The sequence below is a fragment of the Planococcus citri genome, chromosome 4 (assembly GCF_950023065.1).
Source record: "Planococcus citri chromosome 4, ihPlaCitr1.1, whole genome shotgun sequence".
Classification (NCBI taxonomy): Eukaryota; Metazoa; Arthropoda; class Insecta; order Hemiptera; family Pseudococcidae; genus Planococcus; species Planococcus citri.
In genome coordinates, this window is record NC_088680.1 from 31,199,756 (window position 1) to 31,216,149 (window position 16,394).

The 16,394-nt window shown below is 33.7% G+C and overlaps 1 protein-coding gene across 1 annotated transcript in view; it reads left to right on the forward strand.

Moving 5' to 3' along the window:
• Positions 1-14,415, forward strand: part of LOC135845811 (hemicentin-1-like) — a 972,708-nt gene extending 958,293 nt beyond the window's left edge. Inside the window, exons 10-14 of the mRNA XM_065364649.1 lie at positions 555-848; positions 5,880-6,182; positions 10,149-10,454; positions 10,691-10,875; positions 12,998-14,415. Coding sequence (XP_065220721.1) covers positions 555-848; positions 5,880-6,182; positions 10,149-10,454; positions 10,691-10,875; positions 12,998-13,207 — 1,298 coding nt within the window. The 3' untranslated portion in view covers positions 13,208-14,415. The remainder of the gene's footprint in view (positions 1-554; positions 849-5,879; positions 6,183-10,148; positions 10,455-10,690; positions 10,876-12,997) is intronic.
• The last annotated feature ends 1,979 nt before the right edge of the window (positions 14,416-16,394 follow it).

Here is a 16,394-nt window from a genome sequence, read left to right on the forward strand (position 1 = left end):
TCAGAAGTAAAAAAGCAGGCTAGAACGCAGTCATTTTTTTCTTTTTCTTTCTTTTTTTTTTGGACACCCAATTTGTCGACTTGTTCCGCACGATTTACATCGTCGTGTCATTTCTCTGCTTTGCTGCCTGGTTTTAGAACGAAATAGATAAAAATAAGGCTCAGGCCGCCGGAAGCCTGCTAAGAATGAAAATAATCGTTTCTAATACGTCGATGCTCGGCGAAATCCATTTTATATTATAAGATATTTTATCGTAGGTAGGTCATATATTGCGATATGATGTTTAATCTTGCATGTGCCATAAAAGCGAATGGAAATTTTCGAAACGGTTCTAGTCTATTCGGAAAAGAGGCTGGGGAGGGAAAATGAGGGAATTATGCCTATAATAGGTAGTGGCTAAAATAATAAAATCTGGAGAAGATGCTGAGATGATTTCGGATTAATTTAGATTAATGCTTAAGACTTGATTGCGAACTCATCCATTCGAGTTATCAATCTCTGTATCAATTTCTATTTTATTTCTAATTTAATGAACTCTTGAATTTTTTTCGCAGATTCCCCCACATGTAAACCGAACCAAACTCGAATATATGGCGTTGCTAAATTAGAAAAGGTCAATATCACCTGCGAAGTGGAAGCCAATCCGACAGACGTTGTGTTCAAATGGTCATTCAATAATTCAGCTGATAGTGTCGATGTTCTGCCGGATTATATCGCCAAATCTGGCACTACCAGCATCGTTTCCCATATTCCAGCCTCCGACTTGGATTATGGCACATTGCTTTGCCTGGCTTCAAATAAAGTTGGACAGCAGAGGATACCTTGCGTGTACCATATTATCGCTGCTGGTAAGTTGATCACCTCTCTCTCCATTTTTAATTTGAACAGGAATTTTTTTGAATTTTTTTTAGATAGATTCACAATCTGTTTTTTAAAACTTGGTCTTTTTTTTTCAAAACATATTGAGTGAGAGCTAAACTATTTTTTTCATAAATTTCCTCTTTTTGAGGACCGACATTTCCCTTCCAGGGACACCCCCAGAGCTAAAAAATTTGTTTAAAGATTTTCAACTCAAAATGAATTATGGTCTCCATATTTGGTCAAGATCCTCCAACATTTTTTCTTTGCAATCCACCCTAAAGTAGATACGTACCTATTGAAATTTCAATAGACGTACTAGAATATGTTTTTGAAGATGGTAAATTCTGTAAAAAAAAAAAAAAAAAAGTAAGGGACGTGGAAACTTCCCCCTCCCCACCTTTCTGATTCATCTATTCCAATTCTACGGAAAAGAATATTCAAAAACTCCGACAGCAATTTTATTCGAACAATACTGGGTTAACAATTTTTGAAAATTATTGCCACTCTCTTCCACAACTTCCTGATAATTTCGCAAACTTCATTCCGCCACTGAAGAAAAAAAAAACCTCGTCGCGTGGGTAGTCTCGAAAATTACGAAAAGAAAAAAATGAGAAAAGAAGGGAAAAAACCACATACAAATCGAAAACCGCTCTCGAGATGGAAATTAAACGTTACGTCGTTGAAATAAACGACTTAATCCTTTTCTTTCCATTGTGCTCGTCGTGTTCGCTGTACAGCTCTTCGACCTCCTTAAATCCTCCGCCGGCGCTGGTAAAAATTATACGTAACTGGAAGAGGAAAAAAAATCCTTCAACCTTGAAGCGATTACGAGAGTACAATCCTAATTCGCGGCGTCGCCATCCTCTCTCGCTTTCTGGTAGCTTTAATCACAGGAGGATTATTCGACGGCAAACAATGGAGAAATGTCCCCGTAGCCGTGAGCCGGGGAAAAAATTTCCAACCAGGGGGAAAACTTTACAATTTAACCACGTCGTATGGACCGCAGATGGGTGGGCTGGAGGGTAGTGGAAAGGATAGAAACTTAGTTTTAAATTTCTTTTCCGGGTTCGGGGCATAATACACTCTGGTTGGTAAGCTCGTTCGCCTGCCTGCCTGCTTGCCTCGTGAAAATGACTTATACAAAGAGGAAAGTTACTATGACTAGCAGGATGGTCGTCGAAGGCGGACGAGCGAGGGATGAGATTGGTTGGGAAATGTTAGCTCGTTTTAAACTTCCGAAATGGCAAAAGTCCTACTTCGGAAGGACCAAACGAAAGACCGGCATTTCATTTGAACATTTTAACTGCAACATAATTAAAAAGGATTATGTATTTTACGCGTTGCGTTGGTGTTTGGTTGTGGACGTGTACAGCAGGGATAGGAGGTGGAGGGAGGAGGGACGAGAGGCTGCTTGGAAAACCCTCTGCATGGAGAGCCGAAGCGAGACGTACCTGACGTGGAACTAATTACATTAAAACATAACTACGTTGTGCCCTCCGCGACCCTCTCCTGCCTGACTAAGGATAGAGCAGAATATAAGTATAAGTAGTAAACTATACACCGAACTTTGTGTGTAGTTATTAGCCTAGTAATATCTCAGCCTTGCCCTGGCTCACTTTCGCGAAAGGCTTTCCCAACGATGACAGTGGCTGCTCTAACTACTCGTAGCTGCAGCCCACTCGTGACCACAACGTTTTGCCTAATGTAGTTGTAATACCTATCTAATTTCAAGTTCGAATTCAAAGGTGGTCTACATTAGTAGTTATCTATGGGTCTCTTCGTGTCATCTTGATCAAGATTTCGACATTTTTTTAAAATTCTGAATCCGAGAATTGGAACAGGATGTTTAGGTCTGCACCCAAAAAAAATCATGAAAAATGAAAGTTTTGAATGAAAAACGTCATGGAAGGAATTGGAAGGGTTGTATTTAGAAGTAAATTTAAATTCTTACCTACTGAGTACCCCTCCCCCCTCCCTTACCCTCCCCTCCCAAAAAAAACAACAACTACAATCAATAGTTGTACTAATTTTATAAGTTTCCCTACGAATATTTTATGGACTTCAATTTATGAAACCTGTGCCATAGCATGAAATAAAGAAGATTTTTGCTGTTGAATAAAAAATCAGACAGTAGTAGATACATATCAGGAAACATCGTACCTAGATCAGCCAAGTTGGTTTTTTGAAATTTTCACTTCAACTCCTACTCCTCCCTCTCATCAAAAATTTGAAAACTCTAGGTATGAAAATAAAATTGAAAATAAAATCAAAAACTGAAAATTGTATCAAAAGCTTTGAGAATAAAATTGAGGATGAATTTTCTATATTATTCTGAACATGAAATCAAAATTTAAAAAAAAAATATCAAAAATTGGGAGTGAAATTAAAAACTTTGAAAGTAAAACATTGTAAATGAAGTGAAAGTCACTGAAAATGAAATAGAAAACTGAGTAGGTTTATTTTTCAATTCAATGTTCAGGATATTAATTTAAAAATGCTTAAAGTCAAATCAAAATCTGAAAATCGAAATGAAAAGCTAGCTGCAAGAAAAAGTGACAACTGAAAATTAAAATGAAAAATTCTGAAAATGAAACGGAAAATTGATGACGAAATTGAGAACTGAAATGAATAAATACGAAGAAAACTGAAGATACAAATCCACTAAAAACTGAAAATTACAATGAAAATTCAGAAAATAGAACAAAACGTTTGACAGAAAATAAAAAAATGAGGGTATAGGTACATAATTGAAAAATTGTGATAAAACTGAGAACTGAGTATGAAATTAGAAATTCTGAGAGCAAAATCAAAAACTGAAAATAAAATACAAATAAAACTGGAATGATCAAAATCAAAAACTGAAAAGGAAATTCAAAACCGAAAATAAAATTGAATATTCAAAACGTTTGATACTTAAAACTAAAAACTTTCAAAATAAAATCAAAAACTGAACATTCATACCTACGAAAATTTGAAAATAAAACTAAAAACTGAAGATAAATCTGGGCACCATGAAATCGAAAAAAAAATTAAATTGAAAATTATTAAAATTAAAAACCGAAAACAAAATGGAAAATTTTGAAAGTTGAACCAAGAACTGACTATAAAATTTGAAATTATAGGTACTGAACATGACATGAATAAATTTAATAAAATTTGAAATTAAAAGCAGAAAATTGTAATAGAAGATCTGCAAGTAAAATTATAAGTAAACTGAAAATGAACTATTGTATTCTGATAATGAAAACGAAAAAATAAACTGAAATCGAAAATTATGAAAGCAAAATCAAAAACTAAAACCGAAACTAAAAACTGAAAACAAATGGAAAATTCTGAAAATAGAACCAAAAATTGACAAAAAATATTCAAAATTACATATTCTGAACATGACATGAGAAAATTGAATAAAAAAATGAAATTAAAAGCTGAAAATTGTATCAGAAGATCTGAAAGTAAAATTTTAAACTGAAGATGAACTTTTGTATTCTGATACGAAATCGAAAAAATAAACTGAAATCAAAAATTATAAAAACAAAATAAAAAACTGAAATTGAAATTGCTAACAGGAAATAAAGTTGAAAAATAAAACTAAAAACGAAATGGAAAATTCTGAAAATATACAACTGAAAAATGAAATAAGTAAAAGTTCTGAACATTAATCCGAAAAAAGTTAAATTGAAAACGCTAAAAATACAGCTAGAAACTGAAAATAAATGAACGGAAAATTCTGAAAATGGAATCGAAAATAATGGTCAAATTTGAAACTGAAAATGAAATTGGAAATTCTGAACATGAAATAAATTGTAAACGTAAAATGAAATTTAAAATGCCAAAAATCATTTCTAAAACTGAAAATCAAACCAAAAATATTGAAAAGAGAATTAGAAATTCGTCAGGATAAAATTTAGTATTTTGAAAATGAAATCGTAAGACGCTTAAAATCTTATCATAAATAAAAGGTCAATTCAAGTTCTCAGCAAAATAAAATCAAAAACTGTAAATTAAATCGGAAATTTTGAAAAATTGAATCATTGATGATTTAATTATAAAAACTAAGTAATATCTATTGAAAAACCTGAAAATGATACGTAAAATTTTAAAAATGAATTCACCCTCTAAAAATAAAGTGAAGAACTGAAAGTAAATTGCAAAACTTAAAATAAAGTGAAAATATCTCTGATGATAAAATCAACTGAATATGAAATAAGAAACTAAAATTAAAATTGAAAACAGAAAAAAAATTAAAAATCGAACATGAAATTGAAATTTTTGAAAATCAGATCAAAAACTTGTATTTATTAGAATCAAAAATAAAATTAAAACCTGAAAATTAAATTGAGAATTTTGAAAAAAATTCGTCACTCACCAATCTGGAACCACAAATTAATGCACTTAATTAACCGTATTAAAAGCAAAAGAGGTGAAAAAAATTACTTGCGACGCTTTTGGGACCAGAGTTACACCTACGTACTTAAGATCTAAAATCATCTTTCTACTTTTTTTTGACGAGAATGCAGCGTGAGAAGTATTGAAAAAAAATCCTAAAATTCTGAAACCCTTGCTTTCAATCCACACCACGAAAATTCCAACTTTTAGATCAGCTTGGTAATAGGACAAAATAAATATAAATTTTTTGTATCAAAATCGTAGGTGATTTATTTACATATGACATAAGTAAAGAAGGAGAAGGATGGGTGGGTGAGATTTTTTCGACTCTCAATTTGAGGATACTTTAAATATCCAAGCTGAAGATCGGTTCACTCATTTTCACCACAAATGCCCTTCTACAAAATTGATTTTTTTTCATTTTGTTAGATCAGTTTCTGAAAAGTTGATGAATTTGATAAATAATCGCATTTTTCTGAAAATTTGTCCCCAGTTCTTCCAAAAATGAATATTTTGTGTTTTTGATTGATAAATCTGTAGTGATCCGGAAACTTCCACTCCGAATCACGATTCACCTGACTGAATTTTTCATCGAAAAATTGCATGTTTCTAATTACCTATTTTGTTTACAGGTAAACCAGACAGAGTATCGAATTGCACCGTTTGGAATATCACAATGACGTCGTTTTCGATCCGCTGCACCGAAGGGTATAACGGAGGAATGCCCCAAACCTTTTACCTGGAGGTGAACTCGGACTCCGACCTAAAGGCCAATATCAGCTCGCAATGGCCTCGTTTCCAAGTAACTGGTCTGCAAGCCGGTACCCATTACGTGGCTTACGTGTTCGCCACCAACATGAAAGGACGCAGCGACGCTTTGAATATTGATGTGACCACATTAGGCAACTCGGAAAGAATTTTAAAATTAAAAGAAGGTACGTAAATTAACCTCTTAAAGTCTCTTGCCCCCGAATAAATCCTTCCCTGTCATCACATGTGCATTGGCTAGTCAGACTATATTTTGTACGGATACCTCGCCATCTACGCCGATTTGTTGATAGCAAGCTGATGAAAGAATAGGTACAGTGTAAGTTGGTTGGCAATGCACTAGACCATCGAGAACAAAGCTAAAGAAGAAGCAGAAGAAGGAACAGAGAGAAAGGGAATCAGACGCGATACGGAAATGACAGGGTGGAAGAGATGGTAAAGAGGCTGGAGGTGGAACACGGACTCGAGAGCGTAAAATTGAAAACAATAATGGAAACGAGCAGAATAAACTGGCAAACGGTCAAAAGGCGATAACTCAAACCGAAAGGTCTGAATACGTTTGTAAAATTTGATTCCCAACAGAACGCCGCGCCGTGGCCCCCGCCACCGCTCAGTCCTTTTTGCGCGAGAATAAAAACAGCCAAACGAATATAAAATGCAATATTTCTCCCGCTCCTCCACCCCGCTCCTGCGTCGCTTCGCCGCCGCCACGCTGACCCTATCAGATCTCGTTTTAAATTGATTATATATTTATTGCTGCGAACATAAGTGCCAACAAAAGGTTTTTCTCTGGCAGTACCCTCTACTTCACCGACGATCTGTTGATGATTCGTTCTCCTTCATTCTTTCGCCTTCGTCTAACCTTTTTTCCTCATGTATGCTGCTTCCTGATTCGCGGACAAGCGTGTGTGTGTACTGTGTACGTGCCCTCTTTTTTTTTCGATGTACCTTTTATTTTTGTGTATTTTTATTTTACTTTTTTTGCCCGCTCGCGATGTTGTTTGTTTTGTGAGAGATTTGGAAAATGGAAAGGAGACGTGGAGGAGTACGGTATGTTGAATAGCTGCGATTTAAAATGGACGAAAATGGCGAGAATGTACGAGTAAATGTGGCCGGTGTCAATTTTACGACTCGCGAGATGGCCCATTTTACTCGAGAAAATATTTTTATGTAAATTGAAGTATGAGTGAGTTTTCGCTTTTATATGAAAAGAGAGCGAGCAGAGGATTCTCTTACTGCTGAAATCGGACTTGAATGACATCGTAATGCAGGTGAGAAGAACGTCGAAAAAAAAATCTCGAAACCACTGTCAACAAAATCATATTATACCCACTGGAATTTTCAAAATGACTCACGTGAAAAATAAGTGTTAGGAGAGGGGGGGTATTATTATTTAAAATGCAGTCGTTCAGCATTCTCTTATGAAATTCGCAGGATTTTCCCCCCAATCTAGTAATTTTGAGTTCAAAAATAAAATCAAAATGGTTTTGATGATCATAATTATTCATTGTTTACACAATTCCCGATGAAGGGGGTGAATTTCAATTAATTGTTGCAAAAAAGCTGAAATCACTGGAAAAAGTCATGGAAATTTTACCTTATTCAAAAAAAAAAGATAAACTTGGTGAAAAAATTGTATTGATTTTTTTAAAAGAAATAAAATTGAGATCACTTTTAATGCAAATATTCAAAACTTGTAAGTTTGTCAAAAATAGGGTATGTATTTGAAAACACTTCCTTTAAAGCGAAAATAGTTGAAATAAACGAGATAATTTTCGCCTCGGCGTGCTCAGTGTGAAATTTCAACCTACTTTGAGGGGGCATACTGCAAAATCTGAAAAAAAAAGTGAAATTGGGATGGGGAGGGGGGTTTAAAACGAGACAAAAAAAGGAGCTCCATAAAAACCGTTACTATTTTTGGCCTCCACGTAGAGTATAAATTTTAGTTTGAGGACCACTGTTATGTAATTATTATTAGAAAAAAATCGTAAATTCATTTTTTTTTTTTTTTGAGGAAGACTGAACTAGCTGGAGGGATGCAATATAAAAAAAATTTCGGAATTTTTCATCTCAGCGTGAAATTTCATTTCACTGTGATGGGTCCATTGGCTTTTGGGAAGGGGGAATGTGAAATAAAACTAGAGAATGAAGCCAAAAACTAGGGGAGGAGTGTGACAGGAAAACAGTCTCTATTTTTGGTCTCAGTGTGAAATTTTAACTCATTTTAATAGGTTACATGGTCTTTCAAAGAAAGTACTGAAATCAGATGGGAAATCAAAATAATCATAGCTTTTAACAACAATCACAACAGTGTCATATTTTTGACCAAAAATCACTTACAATGTCACCATTTTGATTAGAATTTCGATTTTGACCGCAAAATACGATAATTTCACGTTTTTGACCAAAAACTGCAACAATGACACTATTTTTACCAAAAATACAGAAATGACACAATTTTGACCCAAAAAGTGACATTGTCGCAATTTTGACCAAAAAGTGCAGAAATGTCACGAGTTTAAAACCGAAAAATACAACAGTTCCACGACCTTGACCAGAAAATACAACAAGGGTTACAATTTTGACCAAAACTCAAGACGTCAAGATTTTGACTTGATTGAGACATTATCACCGATTTCTACCAAAAATTACATCAGTGTCACTATTTTGAAAAGAAATGATAATGTCACAATTTTGACCAAAAATTGCAACAAGGTCACGATTTAGACCAAAAAATACAATAATTCCATGATTTTGTTCGAAAAATACAATAAGTAAATGTCTTTCTTGATTTTGACCAAAAATTGCAATAAAGTCATGATTTAGACCAAAAATGACAACGTCCAAGATTTTGACTTGATTATAACATTGTTACCAAGTTTTATCAAAAAAAACATCAGTGTCACTATTTTGACCAAAAAAAAATGATATTGTCACAATTTTGACCAAAAATTGCAACAAGGTCACAATTTAGACCAAAAAATACAAAAATTCCATGATTTTGATCAAAATCAGGAAATACAAGAAATGACCTGATTTTGACCAAAAATTGCAATAAAGTCATAATTTAGACCAAAAATGACAACGTCCAAGATTTTGACTCAATTGTGACATTATTACCAAGTTTTAGCAGAAAAACATCAGTGTCACTATTTTGACCAAAAATTGCATCAAAGTCACGATTTAGACCAAAAAATACAAAAATTCCACGATTTTGATCAGAATCAGAAAATACAATAAATGTCTTGATTTAGACCAAAAATCACAACGTCCAAGATTTTGACTCGATTGCCACATTATAACCAAGTTTTATCAAAAAAAAATATCAGTGTCACTATTTTGACCAAAACTGCAACAAAGTCATGATTTAGACAAAAAAAAATTCCACAGTTTTGAGCAGGTAATAGAAGAATTGTCCCGACTTTGACCCAAAATTGCAATAATGTCATGATTTAGACCAAAAATGACAAGTCAACAAAAAAGAAACAATGTCACGATTTTGACCAAGAATCACAAATAATCTCACAATATTCACAAAAAATACAATGACGCCATTATTTTGACCAAAAAACAACACTGTGGCTATAATGACCATAAATTGGAAAATGTCCAGATTTTCGACCTAAAATCACATTTACATCAACATTTGGACCAGAAAAATTCAACTATGACACAACTTTGACCAAAAATCACTTACAAAAAATTATTCAACAAGCTATTTAGAAATCAGAGATGTCGTGGAGAAGGCAATAGATAACTTTAATGGGGAAATTGTGATTTTTATAATCAGTGATATGAAATTCATAGCTGTCATAATGTTTGGGCTCAAGAGTGACATTATTACTTTTTTGATAGGTCACTCAACTGGTCTTAAAAAAAATTACGAAGTTGAAGTTTGAAGAAAATTTACCCTACCTACTTACTTTAAAAACCTTATCACGAGTTGAAAAGTAATAAATTCTGTTTTAAATATTTTTTCCACCCTCGAGTGTTAGTCAAGTTCTTTCTCCTATATTTTGTATGAATTATCCGTGTCTCACAAAAAATCATACACTCTGCATGATGATTACAATAATTTTAATTTGTATCTCGAACTCCATCGCAAAAACCTAACAATCTTTTATTTTTTCCAGCCGAAAAACCACTAGAACGATTCCGTTTGACCACAACGATGAGTATCGTTATCGGCGTTGTGATATCGCTAATTGTGATCGCCTGCATCGTAGCGACCGCCTTACAACTACACTGTTCCCGCATAGAGAACCGTCAAAATAAAAACAAGCTGCAAAACGAAGCCAACGTTTACAGCTCCAACGACAGCGTCTCCAGCGGCGAAAAGAACCGCGACAGTTTCGCCGACAAGATATTCCTCAATCAGAACAACATCGGGCTAGATGGTGAAGAAAAAGACCCCGATATTATACCACAGCCAGCCGCTGGTAAGTGAAAAAAATTCCACCAAGCTCGTAATTCGAATCGAAGTTCAAAGCTGTATATTTTGTAAGAAATTAATCGCTGTTGCTTTGATATTCTACTCGTGTACTTGGTGTATGTGCTATATACGCGAGTACATACTACATAGACTACCCGTACCTACCCTCATTACCCACCTACATAGATAGAGAACTTATAGTTAGTTGTACATTTACAATTGGTATGCGTATGTGTGTTGCAGATATAGACGAACGTCGAGATTACATGCACAGAAGGCAGCACGTTTCGACTATTGAAGCGAAAATTCCCTCGGTGCATAATTTATTCGCCGAGAATACGCTGAATAGGAGTTATCCGTCGTATTGTACGATGAGAAATGGTACCATGCCGATGCAGAATTTCAGCCATTTAAATAAGACTAACGTTGTAAGTACATACACATATTATTATTGTCGATGCACACGAATACCTACCGCGTATCCTTCTAATACACGATTCGAGGGAGCTGAAGAGGAGGAAGAGAAGGAATATGTGTGTGTAATAGATACCTATCTGTACGTGTCTAATCAATCCTTTGTAGAGGATATGACTCAAAATTCGCCATGATCAAGTCTGTAGACCTATTTTGTATTGAAAACTATCGAAAATTAGACGCGAGAAACGACTCCTGGCGCAGAACCCGCCTATATCTTTCAATCTTCGTAACTCGCTGTCATCTTCCTAATAACTGTTTGCAAATGTATTTTCGAGATACTATATCCTGAAGCATTAACGAACAAATTAAATGGGTATTTTCCACCGACTATTAGGTATACTATTTATTTGAAAAACATTCCGTCCTCAACTCTCCTCTCTCTCAAGTTTATTTTCTCACCTCGGAGAAATATATCGGTGTAAAAGATAATCCAATGGTGGAAAATTCCACTCGGTTTGAAAGTTGACGTGTATTGTGTGGTGTGTGTTGCACTAATTAGAGTGAAATCCTGGTATCTCGACGAGAGAATTTTCAGTTTTAATGTCACAAAACTCCGTTTTCGAGCATAATTTATTCTATAATCTCACATAAGGAAATGGCGGATATGACAGAGACTCTTTTTAGTGCGAAACCGCCGAGTATGAGATATTTTCAAAATCTGCGTCGAACGAAGTTTCGTCGGGATAATCTAACGCGAAAGTGAATATGTTTAGAAGTCTTTTATAATTTGTGTGGGGATCTAACTAATACTATAGGTAGATGTATTGCTAAAAAGGATGGTTATTTTCGGTAGGTAGTTTCATGTTTTTTGGTCTTCTCGATTGTTTACCAAGTCTTTTAGGAGTTGAGCTAGGTATTCATGTATGTTGATAGATAGTTATATGTAGTTAATTGATGAAACATTGCCAATTGAGTCATTAAAAATGGCGCTGTAAGTGGGATCTATCATTTAAAATTCTGAAAAAATTTCCATAGATGTACCTTTTGATGCTTTTTCGAAATATTGAATTAAATATTGGGGGGAGCCGGAACACTCCCTCTTTCAAATTTGTGTAAAACTTTCAAAAAAAATCTGTGGCATGTGATATATCGAATAGTGTGTTTTTAGTGACGCTGACTACGAATATGACGTCAGATTTTGGATTGGACCCTATATATGGAAATCATTACCTATTTATTGGACTTTTACCCTTTTGGAGATGTTCTGGGTGCCATGGGTGAGGTCTATTTGAAAAACTGAGGCTATATTCGTGTTCACTGATATCGAAAACATAATATTTCATGTGTCGCTTGAACAAAACACTTTTTTCAACTTTTACCATATTTGGGGAGGCGCTGGGGGCTGTGGATGGGCTCCGATCAAAAATCTGACGTCATATTCGTGTTCAGCGTCACTGAAAACATACAGTTCGATATATCACATGCCCCAGATTTCTTTTGAAATTTTTGCCCAAATTTGGGGGAGGGGGTGCTTTTTTTCCATTAGAAGATCTCATCTAGAAAATTGAATATTTCGAAAAAGCATCAATAGGTACATCTATGGAAATTTTTTCAGAATTTTAAATGGTAGCTTCCACTTACAGCGCCATTTTGAAATTTGAACTTTTAATTTGAAATTTCAACTTTGAACTTTTGAGAATTTCAAAATACTTGAAAAGTTCAAAATGCAATGCCCTTTCGAACTGTGAGATCAGTTTTAATCAATGTACATATCATAGCTTTTGAGGTGTGTACTGCAGAAGTTGAGTACCTCGAGACAATGTGAAAATAATTGACCCCCCCCCCCCGCCACCTGCCCCTTGAGGGGGCTGGGACCAAACTGATTACGGGTTTGTTACTTATTGGGTGGGTATGACATTGTAAAAAAAATTTGAGCGAAATTGAAGGACATGACTCAAAAACGTTGGTCGAATTGAGGTGGAATGACCTAATTAGGAGTATCCAAAAATTTTTCTATCACGACTGGTTGGCACCTTTCATGTTGATATTAATAAAAATATAACATTCTGTGCATCTTAATCATACATTATTTTTTATTTTTGCAATTTTCTAATCTCACTAATGTATTTTCAGGTGATACCGCCCAATGATACTCACCCATACGGCTCGAACACGTTACCGAGGAAGAGCTGCGGCGTTCCTCCCTCAGTGCCCAGCACATCCGATGGTTACCGTTACCCAGTCTACCGAGCGCATACTCCGATTAGTTGCGCAATTCCAGAAGAAGAACCATCGCCATCATCGACACCTTTAATATCTCCGAAACAAGAAAGCGCCGTTTGACCAATATAAAAACATTAACATTTGATAAGAATCATCCCCTCCCCTCCTCCGTGTTAATATCTTTATACTGCCTTATTTTTTCACGATATATACAATAGTAAAAAAAAAATCCAAAGGAAGATATTTTGTACCTACTTTTTTTTATACCTGCCGAATTATATACCTACGTACTATATTTTTGTGTATTATTGGCTGAAATCGTGTTGTAACTATTCTCTTGTTTTCAATGTGCTTGATGTATTTACCTTATTTTATTATTTTTCTTGTTGTATGTTTTTTTCTCTGTCTTGTGTGTAATTTTTTCAATGCAGAAAAATCGTGTGGTGATTTGAGGAGATTTTCGCAAACTTGTAATATTGTTTTCTTTTTGAAAAAAAAATCTCCACAAATCGTCGTTACAGACAATACGTTTTAAAAATGGGAGAAATGAAAAAAAAATCCAGAGTTGATCGAATATGTAAGTATATTGTATTACGTATTAGTATTGCCTATATACCCCTTCTCTCTTTCGAGGACATATACGGTAGACTTGAGAGGTGGTCTATGAATTATTAATTTAATTAATTCTCCTAAATAATCAAATCAGATCACCTCGGACTGATATAGTGAGATGTTTCTTCTTTTAATTAAAAAGAAAAAAGCTTTTTTATTTTGAAAAATTGGTACTTAACTCGCGTGTATTAATATTTTTTATTTCGTGTTGTGTATTATTTATACGAAAAATGGAACATAATATTGTACCTACTACGTTTATTTTTTAATTGTCATTTTTTTTTCAATACTTTTTTGATTTTTGTTTAGTATGTACTAAATTGAGGCTAATTCTTTCATATTGCGGTGCAATCCATTCAGGTTATGTATTACGCTTACAAGCGACATGATTCTCCTTTAATTTTTGTTTTATTTTATCCAATTGAGAAAGTAATGGTATTAGTTGATTTGAATTCCTTTCGTGACAATGTATGTATTATGTTCTCCTCACCTTTTCAAGTCCATTTTATTTAAGCTGTTTTTGTTTTTGTTTTATTATTTTATTTTATTTTTTGTGTTGAGCAAACCAGATTTTTCTGATGTATATTCGATTGTATTTATATGTAAACGTGGATAATTTTACAATATTAATCACGTCTCTTTTTTTTTTACTCATTCATTTGTAAAATGTGTGTAATTTGATTTTTTATACGAATAAAAAATTTGTGTTAATCGAATGATTTATTTTGTTAGCTTTACAAATTATAATTAGAAGGCAAAGGTTGAAAAATGATTCTATGGATGTTCATTTACATATATAGTTCCGATAAGTTTTCAAAATTGAAAATTACAAAGAAGAACATCGAGAGCAATTTAAAATTGCGATTTGTCTTCAAAGTACTCAACATAATTGGAAAATTAATCATTTTGATGAATTCCTAGTTTCAAGATATTCTCACTTTGACCTTTTGTTAGATCAACTCTACTGCTAAAATGATGGAGAATCGATTTCCAAATACCAATAAATAGGTGCATAAAAATTACACGTTACTTTTTAATCGTCAGAAACCAAATTTTGAACCGATCATAATTATCTCTCAGAAATATTCGTCAAATTAAATTGTAGGTAGGTACAAAATAATAAATTATTCTGCTGAATTCCCCATGTCGAGGAACTCCTCATACTGTCATTTTGTGCAATTAAATTCGTTTCAATTATCACTTTGGAATAATATAAGTACGTATGTAATATCGAGAAAAATAAAATATACACGAAAAAATCGAGTTCAGGAAAGCTAAAAATATAATACGTGTGACGCCCTCTTTCTAAATATTCACGAACTTATGTTTGAAAATGTAGAAAACAGCCCTACTTACCTACTGTGAAATCGGTAAAAGTAAAACTAAATTTACCTATATGAATTCTAGAGTTTATTTAGTTATAAGAATGTTCTCAATTGAAAATATATTCCTCAGAATATTCTCACCTCAAAAATGACAATATTCTCAAATTTTTTCAGTGTACAAACAGATACACATGACACCTCAAAATGCACGTCTAGTAACACTGATTTCAAATATAGGCATCCATTCTTCTAAAGTTGAAAATCCTCAGAAACAACTTTTAAAAATTAATCGCAAAAATACTGTGAGTAGTTCGCGATAAGATACAAATTCGCAGATTGTATGCCCAACAAAATGTCAACCGACTCAAAAAAATTTTTAATTGGGCAAGAAGCAATCAAAAAAGGGATCCCAAAATACACCAATATGCAAATTTCAACTGCTGAAACTCGTTTCTTGAATTTTCGTGAATTTTTTGTTTTAGGTGAAAAAAAATCAAAAACTTATTAAATTATTTTTGTGAAAAAAATGAAAAAATTCTGCAAACAAGTACATAAATTTAAAAAATGATTGGATTCGATTTGAACTCTACTTTGGACCTTCTGAGCGAAATAGTGATGATTTTGACGTCTTCTGAAGCTTTCAGCAGATTTTTTGGTACAAGTTTTCAAAAAAACGTTGTGCTGATTCTTATCCAAAAACCACAGTTGTTTTCAGTAAACTGGTCAAAATATCATAGTCGCCTTAAAAATATAAAATATGCAATTCAAGTAACTCGATCTCCAAAGTGTGTGTATCTCGAGCGTCAACAAATGCTTCAAGTTTAGTCATGGTAAAGTACACGCTACCTACACAAAGTACAAAAACTCCTGCAAAACTACTAATATGCAACTCTAAGCACAAAAAACAGTTAACTGATAAGATTTGGTAACGTGTGTTATTTGAAATTGCATACCGAGGATTTCTGCAGACGTTTCAATTTTTTGAACATTATTCTTCCATTTTTAAGTGTGCTGTTGTCATTCAAGTTGAATATCATAGATTTTGAAGTGTCATCGTTTATTTTTTGAGTTGCCTATGGAATGTTTTCGCAGGGCTTTTATTACCAAAAACATCGATGATAATATCACGAAAAAAATTGCATTTTATAATTAATCGAAAAAAAGTGCACCTTCTTCGATAATTAATGAAAAAAGTATATCGTTCGACGAAATGCAGAGAAAAGTGATTTTTTTCTCGAATGCTTATCTGCTAGATGAAAATTTCATCAAAAAATTCTCTAGCATCAAGGTCCAAGTAGTCAATCATCAAAATTAGTTCTACGAGTAATACTTTCTTCGTATCAATGATTTGTGATATTTTCAGACACTTT